At 38.9% G+C, this 24,723-nt stretch overlaps 1 protein-coding gene across 2 annotated transcripts in view; it reads left to right on the forward strand.

Moving 5' to 3' along the window:
- Nucleotides 1–23,125, forward strand: part of GABRR3 (gamma-aminobutyric acid type A receptor subunit rho3) — a 49,813-nt gene extending 26,688 nt beyond the window's left edge. For both annotated transcript variants that reach the window (XM_047875706.1, XM_047875705.1), the window contains 5 exons: nucleotides 568–650; nucleotides 1,667–1,807; nucleotides 7,727–7,879; nucleotides 17,159–17,355; nucleotides 22,172–23,125. In XM_047875706.1, the coding sequence (XP_047731662.1) occupies nucleotides 568–650; nucleotides 1,667–1,807; nucleotides 7,727–7,879; nucleotides 17,159–17,355; nucleotides 22,172–22,474 (877 nt within the window). In that variant the 3' untranslated portion in view covers nucleotides 22,475–23,125. The remainder of the gene's footprint in view (nucleotides 1–567; nucleotides 651–1,666; nucleotides 1,808–7,726; nucleotides 7,880–17,158; nucleotides 17,356–22,171) is intronic.
- The last annotated feature ends 1,598 nt before the right edge of the window (nucleotides 23,126–24,723 follow it).

Here is a 24,723-nt window from a genome sequence, read left to right on the forward strand (position 1 = left end):
AAACAAACAAACAAACAAAAAAGTCTCCTCCCTCCGAAGTATGTTTTTCTGAAAGACATCACAGCCAAAAAATATAGAGGGAGCTGACTAGGAAAGTGTGAGATTAGAAGCAATTGTTAGAGCAGGAATTCACTCATTAACTCTGTGTCTTTAGCAAATCACCCACCTTCCTGAGTTTGCTTCCTTCTACATTATTTTGCTAGAGGATAGTAATGCCTGTTTTGCATTCTTCTTTTTTTTTTTTAATGTTTATTTAATTTTGAGAGAGAACATGAACGGGGGAGACAGAGAGAGAGAGAGAGAGAGAGAGAGGGCAGGACAGAGGATCCGAAGCAGGCTCTGTGCTGACAGTGGAGTGCCCAATGTGGGGCTCCAACTCATGAACCATGAGATCATGACCTGAGCCGAAGTCAGATGCTCAACCGACTGAGCCACCCAAGACACCCCTGTGTTGCATTATTCTTGAAAGGCACACAAGACAAGCAAACAGGAAGCTTCAATATTGCATGTTCATTCAGCCATATGGTTAAATGACCTGCAGTTTTTGTTTTCTCTTTCCTCTTCCAGGATAACTGTTTCAGCCATGTGCTTTATGGATTTCAGCAGGTTTCCTCTTGACACTCAAAACTGTTCCCTTGAACTGGAAAGCTGTAAGTCCTACTTACTGATGGAGCAGGCACTCATGATCTGAACACACCATCACCTACTTACGTGTAAATAAGCGTGTTCTTAACAAGCATTAAAAATCTCAATATAAGTTAAATATATTTGTTCAAAATAGTTACATTTTTTTAAAAAACTAAGGATGATGGCAGATTGCCTGCCAAAAGAGAACATCCAGGGAAAGAATGTTTTCATAATTACATATTCTGCAGTTTCCACAGGGTTGTAAAGGAACAACCTCCCTAAAAAGGAATATTCTATATGCTATTAACTATATAGACTGACACACTTCCCAAATTAGGAAAGCTCTGGAATTCATGTTCCCATGTAAATCACAATCTTCCATTAAATGTACTTGGTTGGGTACAACCTAGTACCCTAGAAAAATGCAGCTCTAGACATACACTCGCTGATCAAAGCCCTGTCAGAGAGCATCCAAGCCAACTCCTTGTCAATCACTTTGATCCATCAGCTGTTTTTGATACATCTTAAAACTGACGGCAGTTTTTCACAATGTGGCAAAAATGCTGGGAATTTCAGTGGTTGTTCCTCCCCAAATCCATCAGAAACTCTCTGTAATGCTAGTTGATTTCAGGAGAAAATTCTTTACTGAGCACAGCTCATTTTGTAATTTCATGCAAGAGAGCCGCAAAACTAATGGGGCCAGAAGACCTAGGGTGGGACCTGTGATGGGGGACACGCAGTGCTATGACATCACTCAGTGCACGCAGGTATGGGAGCAGCTATTTGGAGAGTTTTCAGTCCTCACGTTGGCACCAGAAAAGCCTCGACACTATGCCAGTAATTAGGGTCTAAGTTTTGGAGATTACTTTTCCTTTGGTAGGTATGGGTATTATCAGTCTATCGGCAAACACATTTTTCAGTACCCAATATATACATGTCATTGGACCAGGCACTGGAGATATAGAACTGTGTAAAACATGGTGGAATACCTTGTGGAACTCACAAGAGCCAGTGATGGGAAACTATTCTCTTGTTTCAGATGCCTACACCGAAGAGGATTTAATGCTGTACTGGAAACATGGGAACAAGTCCTTAAATACTGATGAACATATTTCCCTATCTCAGTTCTTTGTTGAGGAGTTCAGTGCATCCAGCGGATTCGCTTTCTACAGCAGCACAGGTGCGCTGTTTTATGGGGACAGTTCATCAGCACTTACTGACACCTACCGTTGCGAAACATGTGAAGAGACCTGAATTCACACAACTGTCCCGTGTGGTCTCAGCATCCTCCCTCCTTCACAGGCAGTCTCCTCCACCTCCAGTCCATGACCACTCTCGTCCTCATGCAGCCACCTCTAGACAAATGCCTTGCTTCTACCCCTGGCCTCTGCAGTCTACTCTTAATACAGTAGAGAGAGTGCTCTTCGAAAACGTAAAGACCACAATTCCTTCCTGCTTAAAACCCTCCAGGGTTTTTCTGTCACACTTATGACAAAATTCAAGCTTCTCAAATGACCTCCAAGGCCTACACGAGCTACCTCTGACCTCACCCACTACACCCGCCCCCCTCCACCACATCCCACACCCCCCACACTGGCCTTCCTGCCTGTCCTCAAACACACCTGTCTCATTCTATCTGCAGGGCTTCTGTTTTGGCCTTTTCCTCCCTCTGCCTACAATGCTTTCCCCCCAGCTTTCTCATGACCGGCTCCTTCCTGTCATTCAGGTGTTGTTCAAGTATCACCTCCTCAGAGAGTGCTTCCTCAACCATCCCGTCTAAACGAGGCCTCCTTCCTCACCATTCCCTATCTGTTATTTGTCTTCATAGCACTTAACACTTCCTGAAATATATCTCTATGTGACTGCTTTATCGCCAGAGTGCCTGACTAGAAAGAGTGCAAGAAATCTGTCTGCCTTGTTCACCATTTCTTCCCCAGCATCTGGAATGGGCATAGTACATGATAGATACTCAATAAATATCACTGTGCTCACTTCGGCAGCACATATACACAATAAGTATCGTTGAAGGAATCAGTCAGTAAAGGGCATCATTGCTCAGAAGAGAAAACCTATTAAATATTGGGCCTATATTGTATACTCTTTACTATGACAGATATATTTTTCATTTGGTAACATGTCTCCAAGGCACTTTTTAAATTATATGTGGTCCCATTTAAAAAAATAAACAAAAAATAAATAAATTATACTTGCTTCCTGTTGATTAAAGTTAAAAGTAGCTCCCTCTTCCCTGGTTATTAGCATTCTAGGTCATTTCAGGAAGAATCCATATAAAATGCCATTTTAGATTTTTTAAGCCATGCATAGGCTGGAAAATGTATGCTGCCCTGAGTGCCTGGAATCCTTTTACCTACTGACTTTTCTCCCTAGAGGGTGCTCTACTCTTGCCCTTAGACTCCGGAGAGGAGTTATCAAGTTGTTATCTAAAAGCCAGAATCATTGGGCCTGGGTGGCTCAGTTGGTTAAGCCTCAGACTTTGGCTCAGATATGATCTCACAGTTCATGAGTTCAAGCCCCATGTGGGGCTCTGTGCTCACAGCATGGAGCCTGTTCAGATTCTTTGTCTACCTCTCTCTCTGCCCCTCCCCCGCTCATGTGCTAGCTTGCTCTGTTTCTCAACAATAAATAAATAAGCATTAAAAAAAATAAAAGCCTGAATCATAAGAGAGAAATCAAAATTTACATCACAGAGAAGCTGAGGGACTTTCTAGAACCAACAGCTATTTAGCTATTTTAGCTATTTAGATCCAGGAGAAATGCTCTATTTCACTTCATTATTTGTCTACATTGCTCAGGATTCAGCAGATAATGCTATTAACTGTAATAACGCTTATGGACTTTTCTGATTATATAAATAATACATATTATTTGTTTCGACCATTGGTATATCCCTGGCACATACTAAATGCTCCATAGGTAATTGTTGAACAAGTGAATAAATGGCAGATAACTTGAAAAAAAATTCAGAGAAATTTAAAGAAAAAGCCTTTGTAATCCAACCTCATAAAGATAAACCATATTATTGTTTTTATATAGTTTCTTCTCCTTCTTTTTCTTTTCTCTGTCTTCCTGTCTTACTCTGCATAAGTAAATACTCAACCCTTGAACAACACGATTTTGAACCGCACAGTCCACTTACATGTGAATTTTTCAATACATACACTAAGGTAATACACATGCATTTTCTCTCCCTTATGATTTTTTAACATTTTCTTTTCCCTACCTTAATTTATTGTAAGAATACAGTGTATAATACAAATAACATGCAAAATATGTCTTAATCCACTGTTCCATTATAGTGAGGCTTCCAGGCAGCTTTAGGCTGTTAGTAGTTAGGTTTGGGGGACTAGAACGTTATATGCAGACTTTCCACTGCACCAGGGCTCGTACCCCAAACCCCTACACTGTTCAATGGCCAACTGTATAAGTATGTTTTTATCAGGATTTTAATGTTCATAGTCCTAAATTTAATTAATATTTAAACAAAGGAATGCATGCGGTAAACAATGATGCATGTCAAAGTGTAATTTATAACTGTTTTCATTTTGCTGTTGTTATGATGAAATAACTTTGGCATATGATAAATTGTAAATAGGTCTTTGCAATGTTTGAAGCAATTAAAATGTCAGAGGGGTGCCTGGGTGGCTCAGTAGGTTGAGCATCAACCTTGGCTCAGGTCATGATCTCATCGTTCATGGATTCCAGCCCTGTGTCGGGCCCTGTGTTGACAGCTCAGAGCCTGGAGCCTGCTTCAGATTCTGTGTGTGTTTCTCTCTCTCTGCCTCTCCCCCACTCATGCTGTGTCTCTCAAAAATTAATAAGCATTTTAAAAATGTCATATATACGAAGCATAGAAATCTAAGAGTATTGTTCCCTGCACAGAATGTATGCTACATATATAATCATAGCAATGACATTTCTTCAGATTTTGAAGCCCAAGTATCCATGAATATACACCCAACTATCCTCTTAAAAATAAAAGGTTAAATTTGATTTCCAAATTCTTACTTCATCAATACGCCATTCCATTGGCTATTAATCCAGTTATTAATCATATCTGGGTTTATTCAACCATTCTTCGGTTTCAGAAAGATCAGCATTTAGAAATTTATTTTAATTTACAAGCATGTGATACTTCTGTCTCACATTATCCATGAAATATTAAACGTGGTCTCCTGAGAGCTAAACTCAAGTGTTTTTCTCCAATTAGTATCCTGTTTAAACATATTAGCTTAATCAAAAATCATTTTTTTATGTTTATTTTGTCTTCGTTCCTGTCATTATAACAACCACCGTAACCTGCACTGCCAAATAAGCTATACAGTAAAATCTGTACTTGCAACTCTGGTTTGGAGAGCCAGAAGTAGAGTTAGAATTATGTAACTTTAGTTTCTATTTGATAGCTGCACCATCATGTCCTCAAGTTTTTCCCTTGGCTCCGTCTTCACCACTCCCTGGCAATAGTAACAAGCAGTTGAGGGCTTCTGCCCCCTCATGCCTTTCAGTGCGCCTCACAATCATGCACTGTAGATTTATGAAGGAAAAAAAAATGACTCCTGCCCCTAAAGAATGCATTGACAATTATTCTTTATTGCAGCATCATGTCGTGGCTACAGGTATAAGTTTTGGAGACAGGCTGCATGAGTTCAAATCCTGGCTCAACTGCTTATTAGAAATGTGGACAGGTTGCCTTATCTCTCTAAGCCTCAATGTCTTCATCTTTTGTAACACTCTCTACCTCAGAAGGTTGTGAGGATACATGATTTAATGTATTTAAATAATTTAGAATAAAGTCTGCCATCAATAACTGAGAATACTGTCTATCATATGGTGAGTAACCAGTAAATATTAGCTAGTAGCTCTCATCATCACTATTTTCATAAACATCATCTTGATCCTTTTGACACAGATTGAAGCCTTTAGCATCAACCACCCATTGAAGGTGACAGTCTCAGGTGTAAAACTCTTCTTGAACCTGACTCCTTGAACCTGACTGACGCCTCAATCACTTCCCCTCTCTTGCATTTTCCTGCTGCCAACTCTCCAGCCCTCTCCTTCTTTCATAAACTCCCCTTCTTTCTCCTGTGCGGCAACCTGATGGAGGCTGACAGACCTTCCACCCAGAATGTGGTTCAGCTGTCAAAACTGATGATGCCGCACACAAAGCAAAAGGTTATAAAGAGATTTATTATGCATGTAATGAGGTTTTCCAGAGAGAGTGGAGTAAGCTCCCAAGTAGGTCTGAAAATGGCCTGAGAAATCAGAGAAGGGCAACTGGCTTAGAGTTTTATGGTGGTTAAAGGGTGGGACTGGGGGGGAATGACTCCCTTGCATGACTTGAATTCCCCATGGGTGCCAAAATAGGGAGCACCCAGCTTTCCTATTAGCTTGCCCAGGTGTGAGACAGAAGGAGAAGGACCAGTGGGGTTTGGGAGCTATGAGGAGTCAAGTATCAGAAGTGGAAAAAAAAAAAAAAAAAAAAAGAAGTGGAGTCAGACTCTTTATTACACTACCCAGGCTGAGGGTTCCACCATCTTTCCAAGGCAGCACCACATTTCTTGGTGGTGGAGGGAGCTCTTTCTGGCCTGCAGCTTCAACCACAATAGTACCCCTAGTCTCCCCTGCCCTGAAAAGCCACACAACCTAGTAGCATTTCTCCTGATTGGTTGCCAAAAACAAATTTATTCTTCAGAAAATTATCAATAAAGAAAGGACATGTTACCAAAATTTAAGTCATAGCTAAAACCACATACCCTGTTTCTTTATGAAGTTCTTTCACAGCTTTTACTCATCTCTTTTAATCTCAAAATAATTGTATGAAGCTGTAACATCAGAGAGACTGCTATTCCACTATGCAGCTATAATAAGAACTCTCAACTGCACACAAAAATCAAGCGGGGCTGTGCATGGCATGGGTAATACAAGACAAAATGAGTAGCTTAAAAAATAATGTATATTCTGACTTTAGAATGCACTATGTAATGTATCTATTGTTAACCTTGGTAATGAAATTGTTTGATATTCCTGAAACATATATCAACTGATGATGAGAACCTCAGAACAGGTGGGGACAAGAAGGGTCATCAGCACATAATTGAGAAGAGAATACTAAGAGAATAGTATGCCAATTCAAGGTGGGTTTGCTAGGTATATGTTTTAGGCTGAATGCCTAAATATTGACCTGTTCTGTGTAATAGGTTTGCCATCTTGAGTTTCCTAAGAAATTAATACTGAGACTAGAAGAAGGGTTCTCTAACTTTGCAATACTTATGACTTTGTTTTATAATTTTTCACCTAATAGTGAAATAGTCCCTTGTTTTTTGGCTTTAAACTTCCTTGCAGCCAATGTGAAAAGGGAAACCTGAACAAAATTGTATGGATGTGACCACAAGTCTTACTTCTGATCAGCATGAATTAATCAATATTAGCAACATGAATCTATTTAATTCCAGTCAGAAGCAAAGAAACATCATCATTTGGTTACTTTTTTGTAGATTTACCATACATAAATTAATGGTACCCACCAGACTTTGAAATAATACAGTTTACAGATATTCCTTTCACCCACTCCCTTTATGAAAGCCTCACTGTCTGGGTTCCAACTTGGAATCCAATGACTCAGTAGCTACTGTGAACCTTTTCCTTCACATAAGATGTTCTCTTTCATTTGTTATGGCTAATAAATGGTTTATTGGCTATTGCATGCAGTTATTAGTCATGTATTGAAGACTGGCTCACTTGTAGAAATGATGTGAACACAATATATTTTGGAAAAAAGGTCTTTAAAGGCCATTTCACAAAATATGATTACCATTCATTCCTGAATAGCAGCTATGAAATTTAAGGGGAATCTTTGAATCACATAATTAAACAGACTTCAGATCACTTACAGACTTCAGTTCAACAGACATTGATGGAATGCCAGGCCCAGACCGTGTCCTTGTGCTAGGTAAACAAGGGTGAGTGTGTTCTGTTCCATGTTCTCTAAGAGCTTAGAGTTTAAAGAAGCAGGTCATTTCATGAAGTGTGATGTTTTCATGTGGAAGCCTGTTCTAAGGAAAACTCTGGCTTTTTCTCATAGGTTGGTACAATAGGCTTTTCATCAATTTTGTGCTAAGGAGGCATATCTTCTTCTTCATGTTACAAACCTATTTCCCAGCAATGTTGATGGTGATGCTTTCATGGGTTTCATTTTGGATTGACCGAAGAGCTGTTCCTGCAAGAGTTTCCCTGGGTAAGGTTTTTCTGAATCTTTGTGAAATGCTAATATCAGAGAAAGTTCAATGAAGGTAAATAAAAAGGGATGATAAGTAGAGAGAAAGGAGTGATGGTTTAGTAGGGATAGTTAGAGACTTACACTCAGGTTATAACATTGATCTCAACAGCCTCAGTGGCAAACTGTAATTGGACTCTTTCCTTGGAAACTGAGACTTTAGGTATGAAGCCTGCACCAGCTGACCAAATGCTGACTAATAAGGATAAATTATGAAATTATGAAGCATAAACAGCCTCACTTTACAAACCTATCTCCTCACTTTCAGGAAACCTCCCCATCCCTTGCCCCTGCTATCCATGACAAACCTTTGCATCATAGAAAAAAGAACCTTCAATCCACTATACTACTTGTATCCTAATAAATTACTTCTTGAGATGGGGGCAATGCCAATTAGAAATCAGGCCTTAACCTAAACACCAAAATCAGAATCAACTGCAGTGAAATTTCAGTTATTGTGGTACTTTAGTTGGCAAGCGATTTCAAGTGGAGAGACATTGCCAGCTTCATGAAGTCACCACACAGGTGTGATTATCTACTCCACCTAGCATGTTATATGCCACTGCCACACATACTGATTTATGGGAACCATTTCAGACCCACTTAGCAGTTACTATGTTCTTACTAAGTGCAGGATGCCTGGCTAAGCACTTAGATAACACATTACTTAATGAGAACTCAAGAGTCAATTCCACTTGCCTTCTTGGCTGGTTCAGGGCAGAGCTCCTTTCATTTCAGCTGATTTTGTTTTCACCTGTAATGCTCTATCTAGAGAGAAGATTGTTATAAGTGCTTCACAATCATTGTAATTATCACACAATTCATTCCAGAAAGGGTGATTTCTAAGTTAATGTTCGCAAATTATATGCATACTTCAAAAGACCGTTTGAAAAGACATAAATTGTCATTAATATTAATAATTTGTTCACCTCTTTCCCCTATTAAAAGCTTCAATCTACAAGCATTTGAGGCTTGAATATCTTCATGGGAAAAAATACCATCTGAATAAGTAATTAAAGTATTGTGGCTGTTCCTTCACATCAGAACAGTCATGCCCTGACCTCAGTGCAGCAGTGGGACAGGGTAGAATTGAACAGGAGGCTAAAGGCACATTACCAGCCCTCAAGACAGAATGAGAAAGACATTCAGTCTCTAAAGGTTTATAAACATGATTTTCAGATTCCTGAAGCCAACTACTCAGCTCTTACGCTTTGAAAATGACAAGTAATCAAAGCTGGTTCCAGGGTGGGTTGGGGTGAATGGAAAACACTGAAATGCATTTAAGTAACCCCTGAAATTCTATGCTTCTTGCATCTACATTGGGTCCCTGCAGGGTTGGAAAATTGCTATGCAGATTTGTATAAAATAACATACAAATCAGAAGTGTCCCTTTCCCCTCTTCTCTTAATAAAGGGGAACTGTAGTATTCCTATACCACTGCTATCTTCTCAGGTTTTTGCTTCCTAACACCCTCAAGTTTTTTTCAAAGGTATTTTGGGCTCTGCTTTACTGGCTGTTCACAAATACTACTGGGCTACCTGATTCTCCAGAAGGTCCTTCTATGTTTCTATCTTACTCTTGCCTTTTCTCGGTTGTTCCCCCTCCATCATCTGAAGCTCTGAAGTATTTGACACTATTAAGCATCCTCTCCAAATTCAGAATCAGGTGTAGTGGTCAAGAGCCCAGCCTCATCTTCCTCATCTGCAAAATGAGATGATTAATACAGCCTTCCAAGGTCACTGTATGAAATAAATGGGAGCATTTATGTCAACTGCCTAGGCTGTGCCTGGCCCATAGTGTTTGATGAGACTAAACAAACAATAAGTTTGTTTTTGGTACTCTGTACTAGTCTAGGTTTTCTCCTTTTTTTAGACTTTTCTTTCATTTGTACTCCTACTTTGTCTTCCTTCTACTCCCTGAGTAGGTAATCTGGGTAATTACCTTCCAAGGTTTTGCTCACTTTTGATTCTCTCATCAAACGGAACAAGCCTTTGCTTCTGACTACTGTCTCTATGAAAGCAAATCCCAACCCTGTCTTTATCACAAATCTTTCTCTCAAGTTCTAGATACTACTCCCAGCTGCCCGCCTGGACTTCATTTCCAGATACTACAGGTACTCCACATGTTCAAAACCCAACAAACTACTCTTCCCAACTCTGCCACCCCTGCCCAAATCCCACTTATTCTCTTGACTTTTCTTGTTCTTCTAGGGGCCTCGAATGTGTTGAGTCTTTCACTATTGGACCCTTAATTTCCTTAGTCTTGGGCAGTCATTCTTAGGTTTTAGGACCCATTTACATCTTAAAAATTATTAGGAACCCTAGAGAGCTTTTGTTTTGTGGGTTATATCTATCATTATTTAGCCACGTTGGCTATTGAAACAGAATTTTTAAAAATCTGCATTAGTCCATTTAAAATTAGCAATAATAAACTCATTAAAAGTTAGCATATTCTATGAAAAATAACTTCTCTAAAGGCATTTTTTAAAGTTTTCTTTCTTTCTTTATTTTAAGAGAGACAGAGACATTATGAGTCAGGGAGAGACAGAGAGAGAGGGAGAGAGAGCATCCCAAGCATACTCTGCACTGTCAGCACAGAGCCCAACGAGGGGCTCAAACTCACGAAACCGTGAACTCATGACCTCAGCTGAAACCAAGAGTTGGATGCTTAACCGACTGAGCCACCCAGGTGCCCCATAAAATAACTTTTTTCTAAAACAAAAAATATTAGTGAGAAGAGTGGTATTGTTGTACATTTTTGCAAACCTTTAATATCTGGCCTTCTGGAGGGCAGCTGGATTCCCATCTCTGCTTCCTCATTCAATCTGTTGTAATAGGTTTTAGTTGAAATATAGGAAGAAATCTGCCTCATTCAGATATGTGGGTAGAGAAAAGAGCCATATTTCAATAGTGTTGTGCATAGTCTTTCTTGACATTGCACCAAAACTCAGAAAGTGACAGTTTCTTAAAGGTTAATTACAATGTGGAATCTGATATTCTATCAGTGAATTTTTTTGTACTCTATTAGATTAAAATTCATTGATCTAGCTTGCATTTTGCCTAGATCTTTTCACCCGTGCATCAACCATTTGAAAAATACTGGTGCACTGAGTTATACAGATCTTCTCAATGTTCATGTAATTAATTACATAAATTCAAAAACTCACATTTATTAATCTCATCAAAAAGTTTTTCGGGGCGCCTGGGTGGCGCAGTCGGTTAAGCGTCCGACTTCAGCCAGGTCACGATCTCGCGGTCCGGGAGTTCGAGCCCCGCGTCAGGCTCTGGGCTGATGGCTCAGAGCCTGGAGCCTGTTTCTGATTCTGTGTCTCCCTCTCTCTCTGCCCCTCCCCCGTTCATGCTCTGTCTCTCTCTGTCCCAAAAATAAATAAACGTTGGAAAAAAAAAAAAAAATTTAAAAAAAAAAGTTTTTGAGTGGGGCGCCTGGGTGGCGCAGTCGGTTAAGCGTCCGACTTCAGCCAGGTCACGATCTCGCGGTCCGGGAGTTCGAGCCCCGCGTCAGGCTCTGGGCTGATGGCTCGGAGCCTGGAGCCTGTTTCCCATTCTTTGTCTCCCTCTCTCTCTGCCCCTCCCCTGTTCATGCTCTGTCTCTCTCTGTCCCCAAAATGGATGAACGTTGAGAAAAAAAAAATTAAAAAAAAAAAAAAAAGTTTTTGAGTAACGGAAAAACTCTCAAGCTCAAAGTGATACATACAAGTTTAACATCATTCTAGTTTTGACTTGAAATCTCAAATTTTATCATTTAGCAACAAACATCATTAATTGCTTTACTTCAAGCGATAGGCTTACTTTACTCAGTTTTGACAAAATGCCTGAAGATACCCAAATCTGAACAACCAGAGTTTCTCTGTGAGTTGTTCTTTTAAGTGACAGTGATGTCCCATTTTTAAAAGTGTCTCCTGTTCAGCTCATAACTCAACTGTCTGAGCATTTTCCCTCAAGACAGCCATTGCTGTTTGGTATCGAGAAGTGCCTGATAATATACTGCTCATTTCTTCAACCAGAATATTAAAAAGGTATATACACAAAGGCTGTAATTTAATAAAATTAAAACATTTTACTGATTTCTTTTTACTGTGATACTGACAGTTAAAGAATACAGTGATTGTCAGTTGCTAGACCAGGTGGGTGTTGCTGCCTGAATTCATGATAAGGCAACAGTAACTTTTCCCAGCAGTGCTTCCCACCATTGCAAATATCAACATAGGGAAAAGGTAAACAATGTCTTAGTATTGTGAAATTCATCTTCACTATGCAGACCCTCTGAAAATGTCTTGGAGAGCCCAAAGGAGCCACTGACCACACTTTGAGAACTGTGGCTATAAGGTGCCTAAATCTTCAGAGTTTGCCTTCTCTATAAAAAGTCCTCAGATATGCTTATCCTTTCTCTTCCATTCCTCCTGCCTTGACCAGTGGTGGGACCCTTGTTAATTTTTCCTGGATTGCCCTAACAGATCCCTACCTGCCCAGGGCCATTTTGCAAGGCTGTGACATCTGATCCAGATGGGAGTAAGGAGCAGAAATCCAGCCCAAGCTCTATGGGACATGGTATGGGATGATATCCTCCGGAAAAAGGGCACCATTTGCTGATTTGCACAAAGCTGTAGCAGGGGCTTGTATAGGCCTTGTACTTGCTTATTTCACTTCTATTCTTCTTGCCACAATCCAACCCTACTACCAGAGTAATATTTCTAAACTCAGCTGTGATCACAACACTCTCATCTCAAATGCCACTGAAGTAAATATTCTCAGCTTGGAATTCAAGGTGCCTCTTGAGGGTTGCCAGATGAAATACAAGACACTTGGTTGAATTTGAGTTTTAGATAAGCACCAAATACTGTGTTAGTATAAGTATATCCTGAACATTGTATGGGATGTACTTATACTAACACATTATTTGTTGCTTATTTGAAATTCAGGTATTACTGAGTGTCCTGTATTTTTTATCTGCTGCATCTTTAACCATACTCCTGCCCCAAGTGGTTGTCTAAGCTTCAACCAGTTTGAATATTCAGTGTTCTCAACAGTCGCTCATGACTAACTGCTTATCTTATCTATAGTACTTCTATACCTTTATTCTTGTTCTTACTCTACCTATCTTCCTCTGTCAAAGTCTTGCCATTTCTCAATGGCCACAAACTTCTACTGATGGCACCAGGCAGACAGACATGGTCTCTCCAATATTTGAGCCACATGGCACTTTGTATCTCCCCTAAGGTATCTCTTCTACCTTACTTCCTCTATCTTGTAATAGCTATGGGGTGCCTTGGTAGCTTATCCTGTCTCCTGTATTAGAATGCGAATTCCTTAAGGACGAGAATCGTTATTACCATCTTTTCTGTTCCTGTAGTGACTAGTACAGTATCCTGCACATATTTTGTTCTCAATACACAGTTGTTAAATTGCCAATGTTTAACCCACCATGTTTCTAATAACCGTATTTTAGTTACTAACTGAAAACATTAAGGATTCATTGTTGGCTAAGACCTTTCCACATTTGGATTCATTTGCTAAGTAAGGATGAATCATTTGCTTGTTAGGATCCTTTCACATTTGTCATGTTTCAAATGAAAAACAATAGAGGCTGAACGGCATAGAAGTATCAATTGTGATTAGGCGATTTTCATAAGAGATAATAGCTACCATAATTTGGAATGTGGGATGGGTTAAGAATACTAATCTATCTTTCCATATGATTTGGTGTGGAGAGGGAATGAGACTATTATAAAGTTGTTCAAGGATGTTTTAACCCTCATGGAAGGATGAGTAGTACTGTACTTTCATCTCTTCCTTCTATCTCCCTCCTCTTCCCTTGCCTCCATCTTTCTCATTTGGCTCCTCTTGGTATGCCATTCATACTGCATATTAAGTAATAGAGTCATTTACCAGGAACAGACATGGCAGAGAAAGACAACTGAAGTTTTCAGGGATGTAGACACTTATAAAGAAAAATGTCTTCTAACAGAGGATATGACACATGCCTGAAAAAAGTAAATAATTAGGAGTAATTCATTTAACCATCATAGAGGTTACCAGAACTTCTAGGCACTGGACTCTGACACCACCTTTGTGCGGCAATGGTTGTTAGTTTCTAGCCGTAGACTCGTGGTGTTAGGCTATCCAACCTAGCTTCTTTTCTCTCAGATCACTTGATATTTTCTTTCTGCTTAGGCCTACAGGGAAAATGTTTTTATTCACTTAAACATAAATGTAGATACCTATGCCTTCAAAAGACCTGTCCACAGCACAACTACTGAATACACAACTGACTCAATAGTTCTATAAGTGACACCTACGTGCCCTATTGCCATCACACTAGTCAATGAACCTCTCCATCACATGTGAAGAAAAATGGCCAATGAAACACAAAGATCAGTATCTCTCACTAGACCAAAAGGTTCTTAGGACCCTATATGTGTCCTTAAGAGTTAATATGGCATAACTGCATAACTGGCATAATGCATAATATGGCATAACTGGCTCAGGGGAGTTCAGTCCCATGGGCCAGGCCAAATATTGTCTCCTAACACTTTCCTGACCATGCAGAGCAATATTGGTAGGTGAGAAGATAATTTTCTAATCCTAATCTAAACAGAACCTTTCTTTGACTAAATGGTCACTTCATATATTTAAAGTGCCTTTATTGGGATGTTAACTTTAAAGGGTTTGGAAGGAATACACTTTGTCAAGATTAATGCATTTCTAAGGAGTGGCTCAAGACATAAGTGTTTTAATCAGTAGATGTAACCCTCCTGACTCAAGTTCTATTGCTTTAGGAATTTGTATATCAGTTTTCTCATCCTTTACTTGCAGACTCAAACAATCTCTCCTCCCTACTCACTATTTTTTTATTGCTCATTTTAAACAAGGAAAATCTAAAATGCCTGTTTAAAAATAAATAAAGCTATAGTAAATTAGCTGTACTAAGTATCCTTTTAAGGAAAATGATAGTTTATTGCTCTCTGGCAAAAAATAGATAATGCAGTTTCCTTTTACTGGCCATCGATTTAGTGGCCTTTCATTAGTCATCTATTTAAAATGCCCAATAAGATCTATCTGGGCATGTAGGAAACTCATGTATGGGTTCTAAACCTTTATTTTGCCCATTAAGCCCCATGTTACTGTTCATTGAAAAAAGCTCAAGTTCTATCTTCTATATTGTAGAAAACCAGTAAAAAAAGACATTAAATTTTTTTTAACGAATAAGGTAAACTACTAAATATGAATATTAGTGCAGGATTCATTCAGTTTTACCAGTGAAGTCCTGAAAGGAATAGGACTTTTAGCTTTTTGAAAAGCACAAAGTATGCCTCCTGACATAATTCTACTCTTAGCTTTATAGTGTCTTCCTCTCAGAGATGCTTCATGTATAGAGATTGGTTTATAATGTTAGAAACAAAAAGAGATCCCTCTGGAATGAGAAGCAGCAGGTTTGCATATAAAAAGCATGGGTTCCACACTCAGAAAATTTCTAGCCCTGCTCCTGACTCAGGAGCTTTTCAAACTCAGGCTGGTTACTTAGCCCCTCTCAGCTCATATTTCTTTTCTGCAATGTGTGGCTAATAATATTTACTTACCTAGGTTTTTGGTGGGTAAACATTCAATAAAGGCAAGCAAGCTTTATTTAATAATCTTGCCCCTCCCCCCTCTCTGCCCCTCCCCTGCTTGTGCTCTCTCTCTCTTAAAAATAAATAAAAACATTTTTTTAAAAAATCTTGCCTTCAGCTACACATACACTTGTAATGGGAATAAAAAAAAAATCACATATCCACATTTATGTAGCAAGGAATGCAAACAGCATCCACTGATATGCAGATGGTCCATACTACCGTTGTTGGGGAGATCTGGGACTCAGTGAGACAGTGGCCTGTATTTAATGGTAAGAGCTAGAATAGCATTTAGGTTTCTTATCCTGGAGTTTGAATCAGTGTCAAGGTAAGACTCCAGGGCCCTCCCATGGTGACTGCCAAAATGCCAAGTCCTTGGTCTTGATCATACAAATGGAAAACTTAATTTGAAATTGAATAGCTCTGTAGATCTGTCATTGTCTTTGATATGGGCTCCCTCAGATGAGAACCTTGAAGAATTATTGTAGAAGGGTGGAAGTGTGTGATGAAAGCTGTCCACATGCTGTGTCTGTACATTTAGGAGTAAATCATGGTGCTCTTCCTGCTGTTCGGGCCTCTGTCTGTTGACATTAAAATGTCCTCACAACTTATAAAAATCATTAAGGACTCCATTTGTGCCTCCCTGGTGGGAAGTTAGGAAATAAAACTGTGCCAGCTAGTGTACATTTCAAATATTTACAATACTGTACTTTTTCTCCAGGCAGCACTCTCGCTGCGTCCCTCTGAGAAATTAGTGCAGACACAGACTAGCCCACCCCGAGGCCAGCATTTTGTTAAGGAAATCTCGAGTCACTTCTTTCTCCATTGTGCCCCAGAATCTTGATCTCATTACCTCTGATGCTTATGCCAGAGGATAAAGAAGGGAAAGGAAGAAAAGAAGAGGGAAGGGGAGAGACTGGCCGACAAGGAAGGGAAGGAAAGGGAGGGGGAGGGGTGGGGAATGTAAATGGCATTTCACAGTCAAATAGCAAGTATTTACGCTGAACTGAGCCTCCAGGATCACGCTTCCATCCTAAATCTCAATTGAACTGTAGTTTCAGTAACAAGGGACAAAGTGATAGCAATACTAATGGCTCATAAGTATTCTATATGAGAGAAAAATATGGAAAATGACAAGATCACTCTGGTGAATGAAAGATTAAAGATTGACTCAAAGACAATTTCTTAACAGTGAATTGCAAAATGACAGGAAAGGGTAGTGGTGGGAATGGTTTTAGAATTTCTTTTCCAGAAGGAATTTTAAAATTGAACACATTTGAACCTTCCTGGGATGGTTTAAAGAGGCCCAACTGAAGGCAAATGAGTGAATGAGTCCTTAGAAATATGTTTGAGTCTGTGAAGTCTTTAGATGGGGGGAAGGAAACATTATGAACAGTTGGGGTGAGGGCAAGGCAAAGAGATAGACAAATCCAAGGAGAGCTTCTTGCTTGGGCTCAAGATGTGTACTAGGTTAACATGCAGGGATTCCTCCCCCACTCCCAGCTTTGATCATCTGAAAGTGTTCCAGAAAAACATACCCTGGTGTAATCCAGCACCAGATCCTAGAACAGAGTGATTATGTCACTGAGCTTGTCACTGTTCTCCAATGGCAGGAATCACCACAGTGCTGACCATGTCCACCGTCATCTCTGGCATGAGTGCCTCCATGCCCCAAGTGTCCTACATCAAGGCCGTGGACGTGTACCTGTGGGTCAGCTCCCTCTTTGTGTTCCTGTCAGTCATTGAGTATGCAGCTGTGAACTACCTCACCACAGTGGAAGAGTGGAAACAATTCAAGAAGACAGGGAAGGTATTGCCTGGCTTTAATTATCTGATCCCTTTTGAATGTGAAAAAGACTGTCCTTACCTATAACCCTCTCCTGACAGTGTTGTAAGCCCTTGTATTAAGTCTGTATGCCTTGGCAAGATGCAAGTTCACAGGATTTAATATTGAACTTTATTCTGCCTGTGCTGACTGGTTTCCTCAGCATCCTCATTCACCTTTGCCAGGAGGGTTTTCTCGTGTGAGGAATTTCTCTCAGTGTGCTCCTCTCCACTGGCTCTATCCTTTGAAAAGAAAGGGTTCAGGGGTAAACTACATCCTTTCAAGAAGATGATGATGATGATAGCTAACATTTAATGTGTGTTTATTCTATATTGGTAATGCACTAACCACCTAATGACACAGCATGTCATTTAATTCTCAGAGTAGCCCCGAGAGGTAGGTACTGTATAACCCTCATTTTACAGAGGTGAAATAGGAGCAGCTAGGGAGTAACTTGGCCAAGGTCACACAGCCAAAGAGGAATTAGGATTTGTTTCTGGGTCTCCCTGACTCCAATGGCTGTGCTCTCAATCCATAAATGATGTGCTTCTCTCCACCATAGCTAGGATTTATGTTTCTCTTCTTGTTACTTGGGCGAGTGGCAGAGCATAAAGAGAGGTTCTTCTCTCCTTAGGATACTGGGGATAAAAGGTGGTTTCTGGGTTCTAAATGTCATCACATGTTTCTTGTGCCAGGGTTTAGTAAACATGGACAGATTGATCTCTACCTGCTTTGTTTCACAAAGGATCAGGGCACCAGTTCCCTGTTATTATGACAACTGACATAAGATATTGTACTTAAGAAACGTAATTAATCTGTTTGGTAGCCTGTACTTAAGGCTGTATATATACATATATGTGTGTCTGTGTGTGTGTGTGTGTAGCATCTATGAACATGATTTTAATGAAATATATTCACATTGGTTTGAGAAATTCTTATATGCATACTTATGTACACCCAAAACATTATTTAATATTTGTTATACCTCTAGTGAGAGTGTTTCTTACTTTTCAGAGTGTTTTATATCCTTTTCTCAAATTGAGCCTTCATCTCAGCTCCATGATGTAGGCCTTGCAGAGATTATTATCTCTATTTTTGAGATGAAGCGGCAGAGTTTTAGTGAAGTGATTTGTCAAGAGATTCACAGCCAACAGAGATGCATTTGAAATTCAGATCTCCTGTAATACCACTTCCTTCTTCTATTATATCCCCTTTGAATCAAAGCTGTAATAAGAGCTGATTTTGCTTTATTGCTGATGCCTCCGTTTCTTTTGTTGACACTGTGTATGTGTCCCCACCACACACATACCCATATGACTTCTAGGCAGATGTGAGAGAACTGGGAGCTTCTGGACAAGTATGCAGTGATGGGTGTGTGCACATCACCTGGGATTTGTTCAGATATTCATTCAGCAGATGTGGGGTGGGATTGGAGTCTGCATTTCTAACAAGTCCCAGATGCCATTGATCCATTGCCTGCACTGAGAATAGCAACAATTTAGATAATCTGTGAATTAAAGGTGACAGAGAAAAAAGACGTGTGATAAGAAAAAGAATGTTGTTGTCATTCTGTTCTATTTTTATGTGGAAGTGGTTAACCCAAGCAAGAGGCACTGTAGGAATTTGGGCCCATCTCTATCCAGTCTTTTGGTTCCAAACTGTCTACATCTATCCACTCCCACCTGCCACACAACACATATGTTCACACTACCTGAGTTTTAGTTTTCACTACTTGGGGCTATACACACTCTTCTTGTGTACCACTAAGAAGAAAATCTTTTAAGTTAGTAAGTACCATCCATTTAAAAAAATTTTAAGTTGTGGTAAAATCCACATAACATAGAGCTTACCATCTTAACCTGTTTTTAAGTGTGTAGTTCAGTAGTGTTAAGAATACTCACATTGTTGTACAAGCAATCTCCAGAACTTTTTCATCCTACAGAACTGAAACTCTGTGCCCATTCAACAACTCCCATTCTCCCCTTTCCCCAGCCTCTAGGAACCACCATTCTAAGCATCCTCCTTCAAAGGTGCAATTATCTCAAAGCAATGTCCTACCATTCATATATTTGTGGGGCAAAATAAAAGAACACAGATTTGGAGTCAGAAGTAGTGATGCCAAACCTAACTCTGCCACTTTCTAGCTTTTCGTTCCTGGATCTCATTCTTCATTTTCAAAATGGTGGAATTTCTTCCCTATTTACCTCATAGGGCTGTTGCCAATAATGTAATAAATGGATCTGAAACTTTTGCAAACTGTAACATGCTACACAAATATTGAGTTATTATTGTGATTAATGCCCAGCTTATGTGCTCTGAACAAATAGTGGTTTTAACAAGGAAAGTGGGAAAAGGCTGTCTGAGATGAGATATTGTTGAAAGGGTAGGATGCCCTGGTGAGGGGCAGGGTACAAGGATATGTCTGTAGGTTTGGGGGGATAATTGGTGATACTTCTTTTCTCTATGCCTGAAGTGGGAAACCAGTTTTAGAGAAAGATGTGGAAACCAGGCAGATGGGAGGATGTCACCTTTGTTATTGACAAAGCAGTTTGGAGTAAGTGCTTAGATATGTGAGCAGGAGGTCTCACTAATACTTCATCCTGTACTGAATGTGCTTACCCCTTCTGGTCACTGGTGAAGCTAGACAATTCAGGACTCTCCCTGTAAGGATAATCTCCTTTTACCTCACTTCAGAGAACAAACTTAGGTACCAATGCAGATCCTAAAGTGAGGACTCAAAAGGAGCTGCTGAGCCACACATGCTAATTCCTTCTGTGAAACCTCTAGGATGGAATAATGCAGGGATAGTGAGAAAGACCGGGAATCTTAGGCTATGGAGTTCCTTCCGATGAAATCACGAAGTGAAGCAAAGCTCATTTACTGCCACCACCGCCATCACACACCCTGTCCCAACCTCCCCCAGGTGCCAAGAGCTGGGAGAACAGCAAGGATCATGGGAAAATTGTCCCTACTGTTGACCTTTGCCCAGAAAGGAGAAAGGAAATTCTTTTCTTTCTTATTCCTTCATCTGAATGTTTTCCTACTTCCAGGACTTAGAACTCCACATAAAACAGTCAAATCTATACTTTAGATATAATATGCCTTAGGTATGTGCTTATTTGTAGGCTGGAGTGAAAAATTAAAGACCCATTCTAAAACTGTTTCTATTAGAACAACCAACTTATGAAATTGTGGAAATTAGCACCCTACTGGTAAATTGTATACTGCAAGATTTAATCAATTATATGAATGGTTCTAAATTATCATAGTGTCCAGTGGGATAACTCAGCAGTGTTCTGGGTGGGTATAGTAAAACCGCAAAAGAGATTATACTAGTTATTCTGTTCTCAGATCCAGAGTTGAATATATTATTAGTGTTATTTTTTACTGAGGTTAGTTTTTGAGTCCTGATCTTATTTTATGTTCATATCATCCATTTTCATTTTGTTATGAAAAGTTCCTATGGCTAAAACAAAAAAGGACAACATAACTTGAGTATGGGTCCTTGGTTAGTTTACTGGCTACACAAAATATTCTCTATGTCTCTTGAATTCAGTAAAATATTAGTTTTTTTAATTGCTGTGAACCAAATACATGTTTTGGCAGACTTTATTCTGTAGCTTCCAATTTGAATTCTGAATAATTTCAGCCAGTGGTAGCCTGTTCATGTTTGCTCATTTTTTTAACTTCCCTATAGATCAAGAAGTGATTTCGTTTTCTCAGAAAGCAATTAGTAACACCTACTTCCTAGACACAGTTCTGTATCAGTAAGAACCACCATCTCCCTCAAAGTAAAACCTTAAAGAAAAGTGGTAGTTTAGATTTAATCAGGCACTGGAGCCAGAAAGCATTGATAATTCATTCTCTCCTTCCGAAAAATAAGCCAATTTCAAGTTGTTTAATTGGGCTGTGTTGGTATCATTTATAGGTACTTCTCAGCAAAAAATGAGAAGGGTTGACCAATTTGCATTCAAAGAGAGTAGCTAAAATCATTTCTTATCCCTACTCCAAATTTAAGCATAAGTCGATCACCTGATAATATTGTTTTGGTTTTGGACAAAAAATTACACTGACCAGGCGTATTACTGTGTTTTCTCTAAAGACAAAAATATGTTGAAAAGCAAATCCAATTGGTTTTGCTGATAAATCATATTCAATTTCAACTCAAACTTATGTCAAACAATTCATACTATGCAGAAACAAAGAGGGAAACCTGAAACAGTGTTCCCTTCTGGGGAAACATGCATTGAGTGTAAAAGTCTATCAGGCCAAAACTAAATTAGAAAACACTGACATTATAATTGTGAAACATTTATTTGTATAATGTTCAACTATCTCTATGGAGATAATAATAAACCTTGCTAAGTCCCTATTAAAAACAGATCTCTTTGATAATGTTTACCATTTATTATTAAAATGACTTTTAGTCAGATACCAAAAGCAAAACCAGAATTCTATTCTTTAAAATAAGCAAAACAGGGGCACCTGGGTATTTCAGTTGGTTAAATGTCCAACTTTGGCTCAGGTCATGATCTCACAGGTAATGAGTTCAAGCCCCACATTGGGCTCTCTGCTGTTGGCTTAGAGCCTGCTTCCAATCCTATGTCCCCCCTTCTCTCTGCCCCTCCCTGCTCACTCTCTCTTTCTCTCTCAAAAAATAAACTAAAATTAAAAAAAAATAAGCAGAACATTCTTAGCATTTATTGAAACTCTTTTAAAAATCTGATTGTTTAGACTTTTACTGTAGTTCCTACATATAGAACCATATTCATGGCTTACTAACAAAAAGTCTTTTTGTCAGATTTCTGGAATGTATAATATTGATACATTTCAAGCCATGGCCTTCGACGGTTGTTACCATGACAGCAAGACTGAAATGGAGCAGACTTCCTTTTCTCTACACTCAGAAGAGGACGCCATGCGAGGAAGATCCACAGGTAGCCCCAGCACAGATACATCTCAGATAAAGAGAAGACAATCCTTAGGAGGGCATATTGGTGCAATCATTCTGGAAAATAATCATGTCATTGACACCTACTCAAGGATTTTATTTCCCACTGTGTATATTGCATTTAATTTATTTTACTGGGGTGTATATGTGTGAGGAAGAATTCCCAATGTATAATACTCATTTTGGAATCAGAGTAGGTTAACAAAACAACCACAACAAACAACTCTTGACTATGAGTTGGACTGTACTTGATTCAACTGGGAGTCAGCCAGTCAGTCACCTCTCTTGGCCTATAGAAGATTTTAAAGTTGACCGATTTACATCTAGGAAGAGTTTAAGGTCCCTGGAGAATTTGATTCCATACATAAGAGTCACAGGCATGCAGATTACAGAAAAATTTCCACAGGAATGGGCTTTGTAACTACTTCGCCTAGACCCTCCTTGCTTTCTAAATGTAAACGTTTTGTATTAACTAAGCAATAAAGCTGGACTATGACAATGATTCAAGAAGCATTGATTCTTAGTGCTAGCCATGTGCCATGCTACCTAACAGAGTTGAATCCTTGTGAGGAAGAACATCAACATCAAGGTGGGACCATGGACACTTATACAGCTGAGATGTACATGAAGAGCTTCCCTGTCCATCTCCAATCAAGTCTTTTATCTTATTTCACTATTAAATTTCATATATTATTGAGTCCAAGAGCAAAACATCTAAACTTTGCTCCTATCCTAATGTTAAATTAATATGTCAATCTTCAGTAATAGAATCTTGTATTTTACAGTTGAGTCATAGCTTTCATAGCTTTCGGGAGGCATTTAGTGAATTAGTTACTGTATTTACCAAATATTATTGACCTCCTGTATAAGCCAGTTACTTTATTAGGTGTTATGTAGTCAAAAATGAATATAAAACGGCATTCCTGCTATCAGTGAGTGCACAGCCTATCAGGAACAGTGAACTGGTAGCTTTCATAAATAATAAATATAATAATTACAATAGATGTAAAATAGAGGCTTGTACACTATGCTGTCTGAGTTCTGAAAAGGGGATACCAAAACAAGGAAAAGAATATCCATGAAGGGATGTGGAGTCTCAGTTCATAAATGACTGAAGATGCTTCCAGACATGGTATTGAGTGAAAAATTGAAAGAAATTTATATATCCCATAGTAATCCCATAGTAACGTTGGTTGAGCCAAGTAAATCAGGTCAAGTGGGTATTAAATAAATGTTTGTTAAGTAGAAAAACCTCTAACGATTAGCATTCATTGTGTAGACTGGTAGTGTGCATGCTTTTGTGTTAAGTATTTTGTGAAAAAGATTCCATTTAGAGATCAGCCCTCAGTAAGAAGTATGAAATATTTTCCCTTCCTGTTTTGACTTTTGGCATTGAATTAAGGGAAATAAATTAAATGGTGTGTTACATTAAGTGTATTGCCATTTATTTCACCATAAAGTGAACCAAAATGATTTGAACTATTTTGTGCTAGGTTAAAAGACAAGTAACTTCCTGCTTATTTACCAGTAACATTGATTTTGGTTCTCTGCTGTGAGTGACATAGGGTTCTAGAAACTTATTTTCCTCTTGGGCACAAAAGTTTTAAAGGCAAATCCCATCTCTATCATAACTTCCCTCACAGGCTAATTCTGGGATACTTCATTCTATTTTCTTAATACAACTTCTCTAATTCCTTCAGAATTTTCCAAGGATTATATTTTTCTAGGAAACTGTCCAAAATTGAACTAATATAATTTATTAAAACTCTTGTCCATTTAGTTATGGATAGACAATAAATAAATTAGAAAACTAACAGTTTTTAAGCTTGACTTAAAAGGAATAGTAATTTTATAGGATTATATTTTCAGAATACAGAACAGATTAATATGCTAGGTGTTTCTTTGAGAATTTGTAGCTATTATTTGAGGAGAGTTCTACAGTTGGCTTAACATTTCTGATTCTGACATACTCTGTATACAACCAATGTTACAAAAAAAAAAAAAAAAAAAAAAAAAAAAAGGGAGAGGGTTCCTGGATGGTCCAATCAGTTAAGTGTCTGACTCCTGATTTCCGCTCAGGTCGAGGTTTCTGAGATCAAGCCCTGAGTTGGGCTCTGTACTGACAGTGCAGGAGTCTGCTTGGGATTCTCTCTCTCCCTCTCTCTCTCAAAATAATTTTTTTTTTTTAAAAAAGGAAAAATCTACAAATGAACAGAATAAATCTATACTGTTCCCTTCTTCTCTTGGGTTCCTCAGATGTTACTGTTTTTCTTCTACGTTGAACTATACCATTCAGAATGTCTAAAGCTTTCCCTGGGCATATTTATTCCACAATTTCAAATCAAATGCATCGCTGAATACATCTGGCACTCTAGACTAAGACTAGGTCTCCACCACACTAC

Source organism: Prionailurus viverrinus, chromosome C2, assembly GCF_022837055.1.
Source record: "Prionailurus viverrinus isolate Anna chromosome C2, UM_Priviv_1.0, whole genome shotgun sequence".
Taxonomy (NCBI): domain Eukaryota; kingdom Metazoa; phylum Chordata; class Mammalia; order Carnivora; family Felidae; genus Prionailurus; species Prionailurus viverrinus.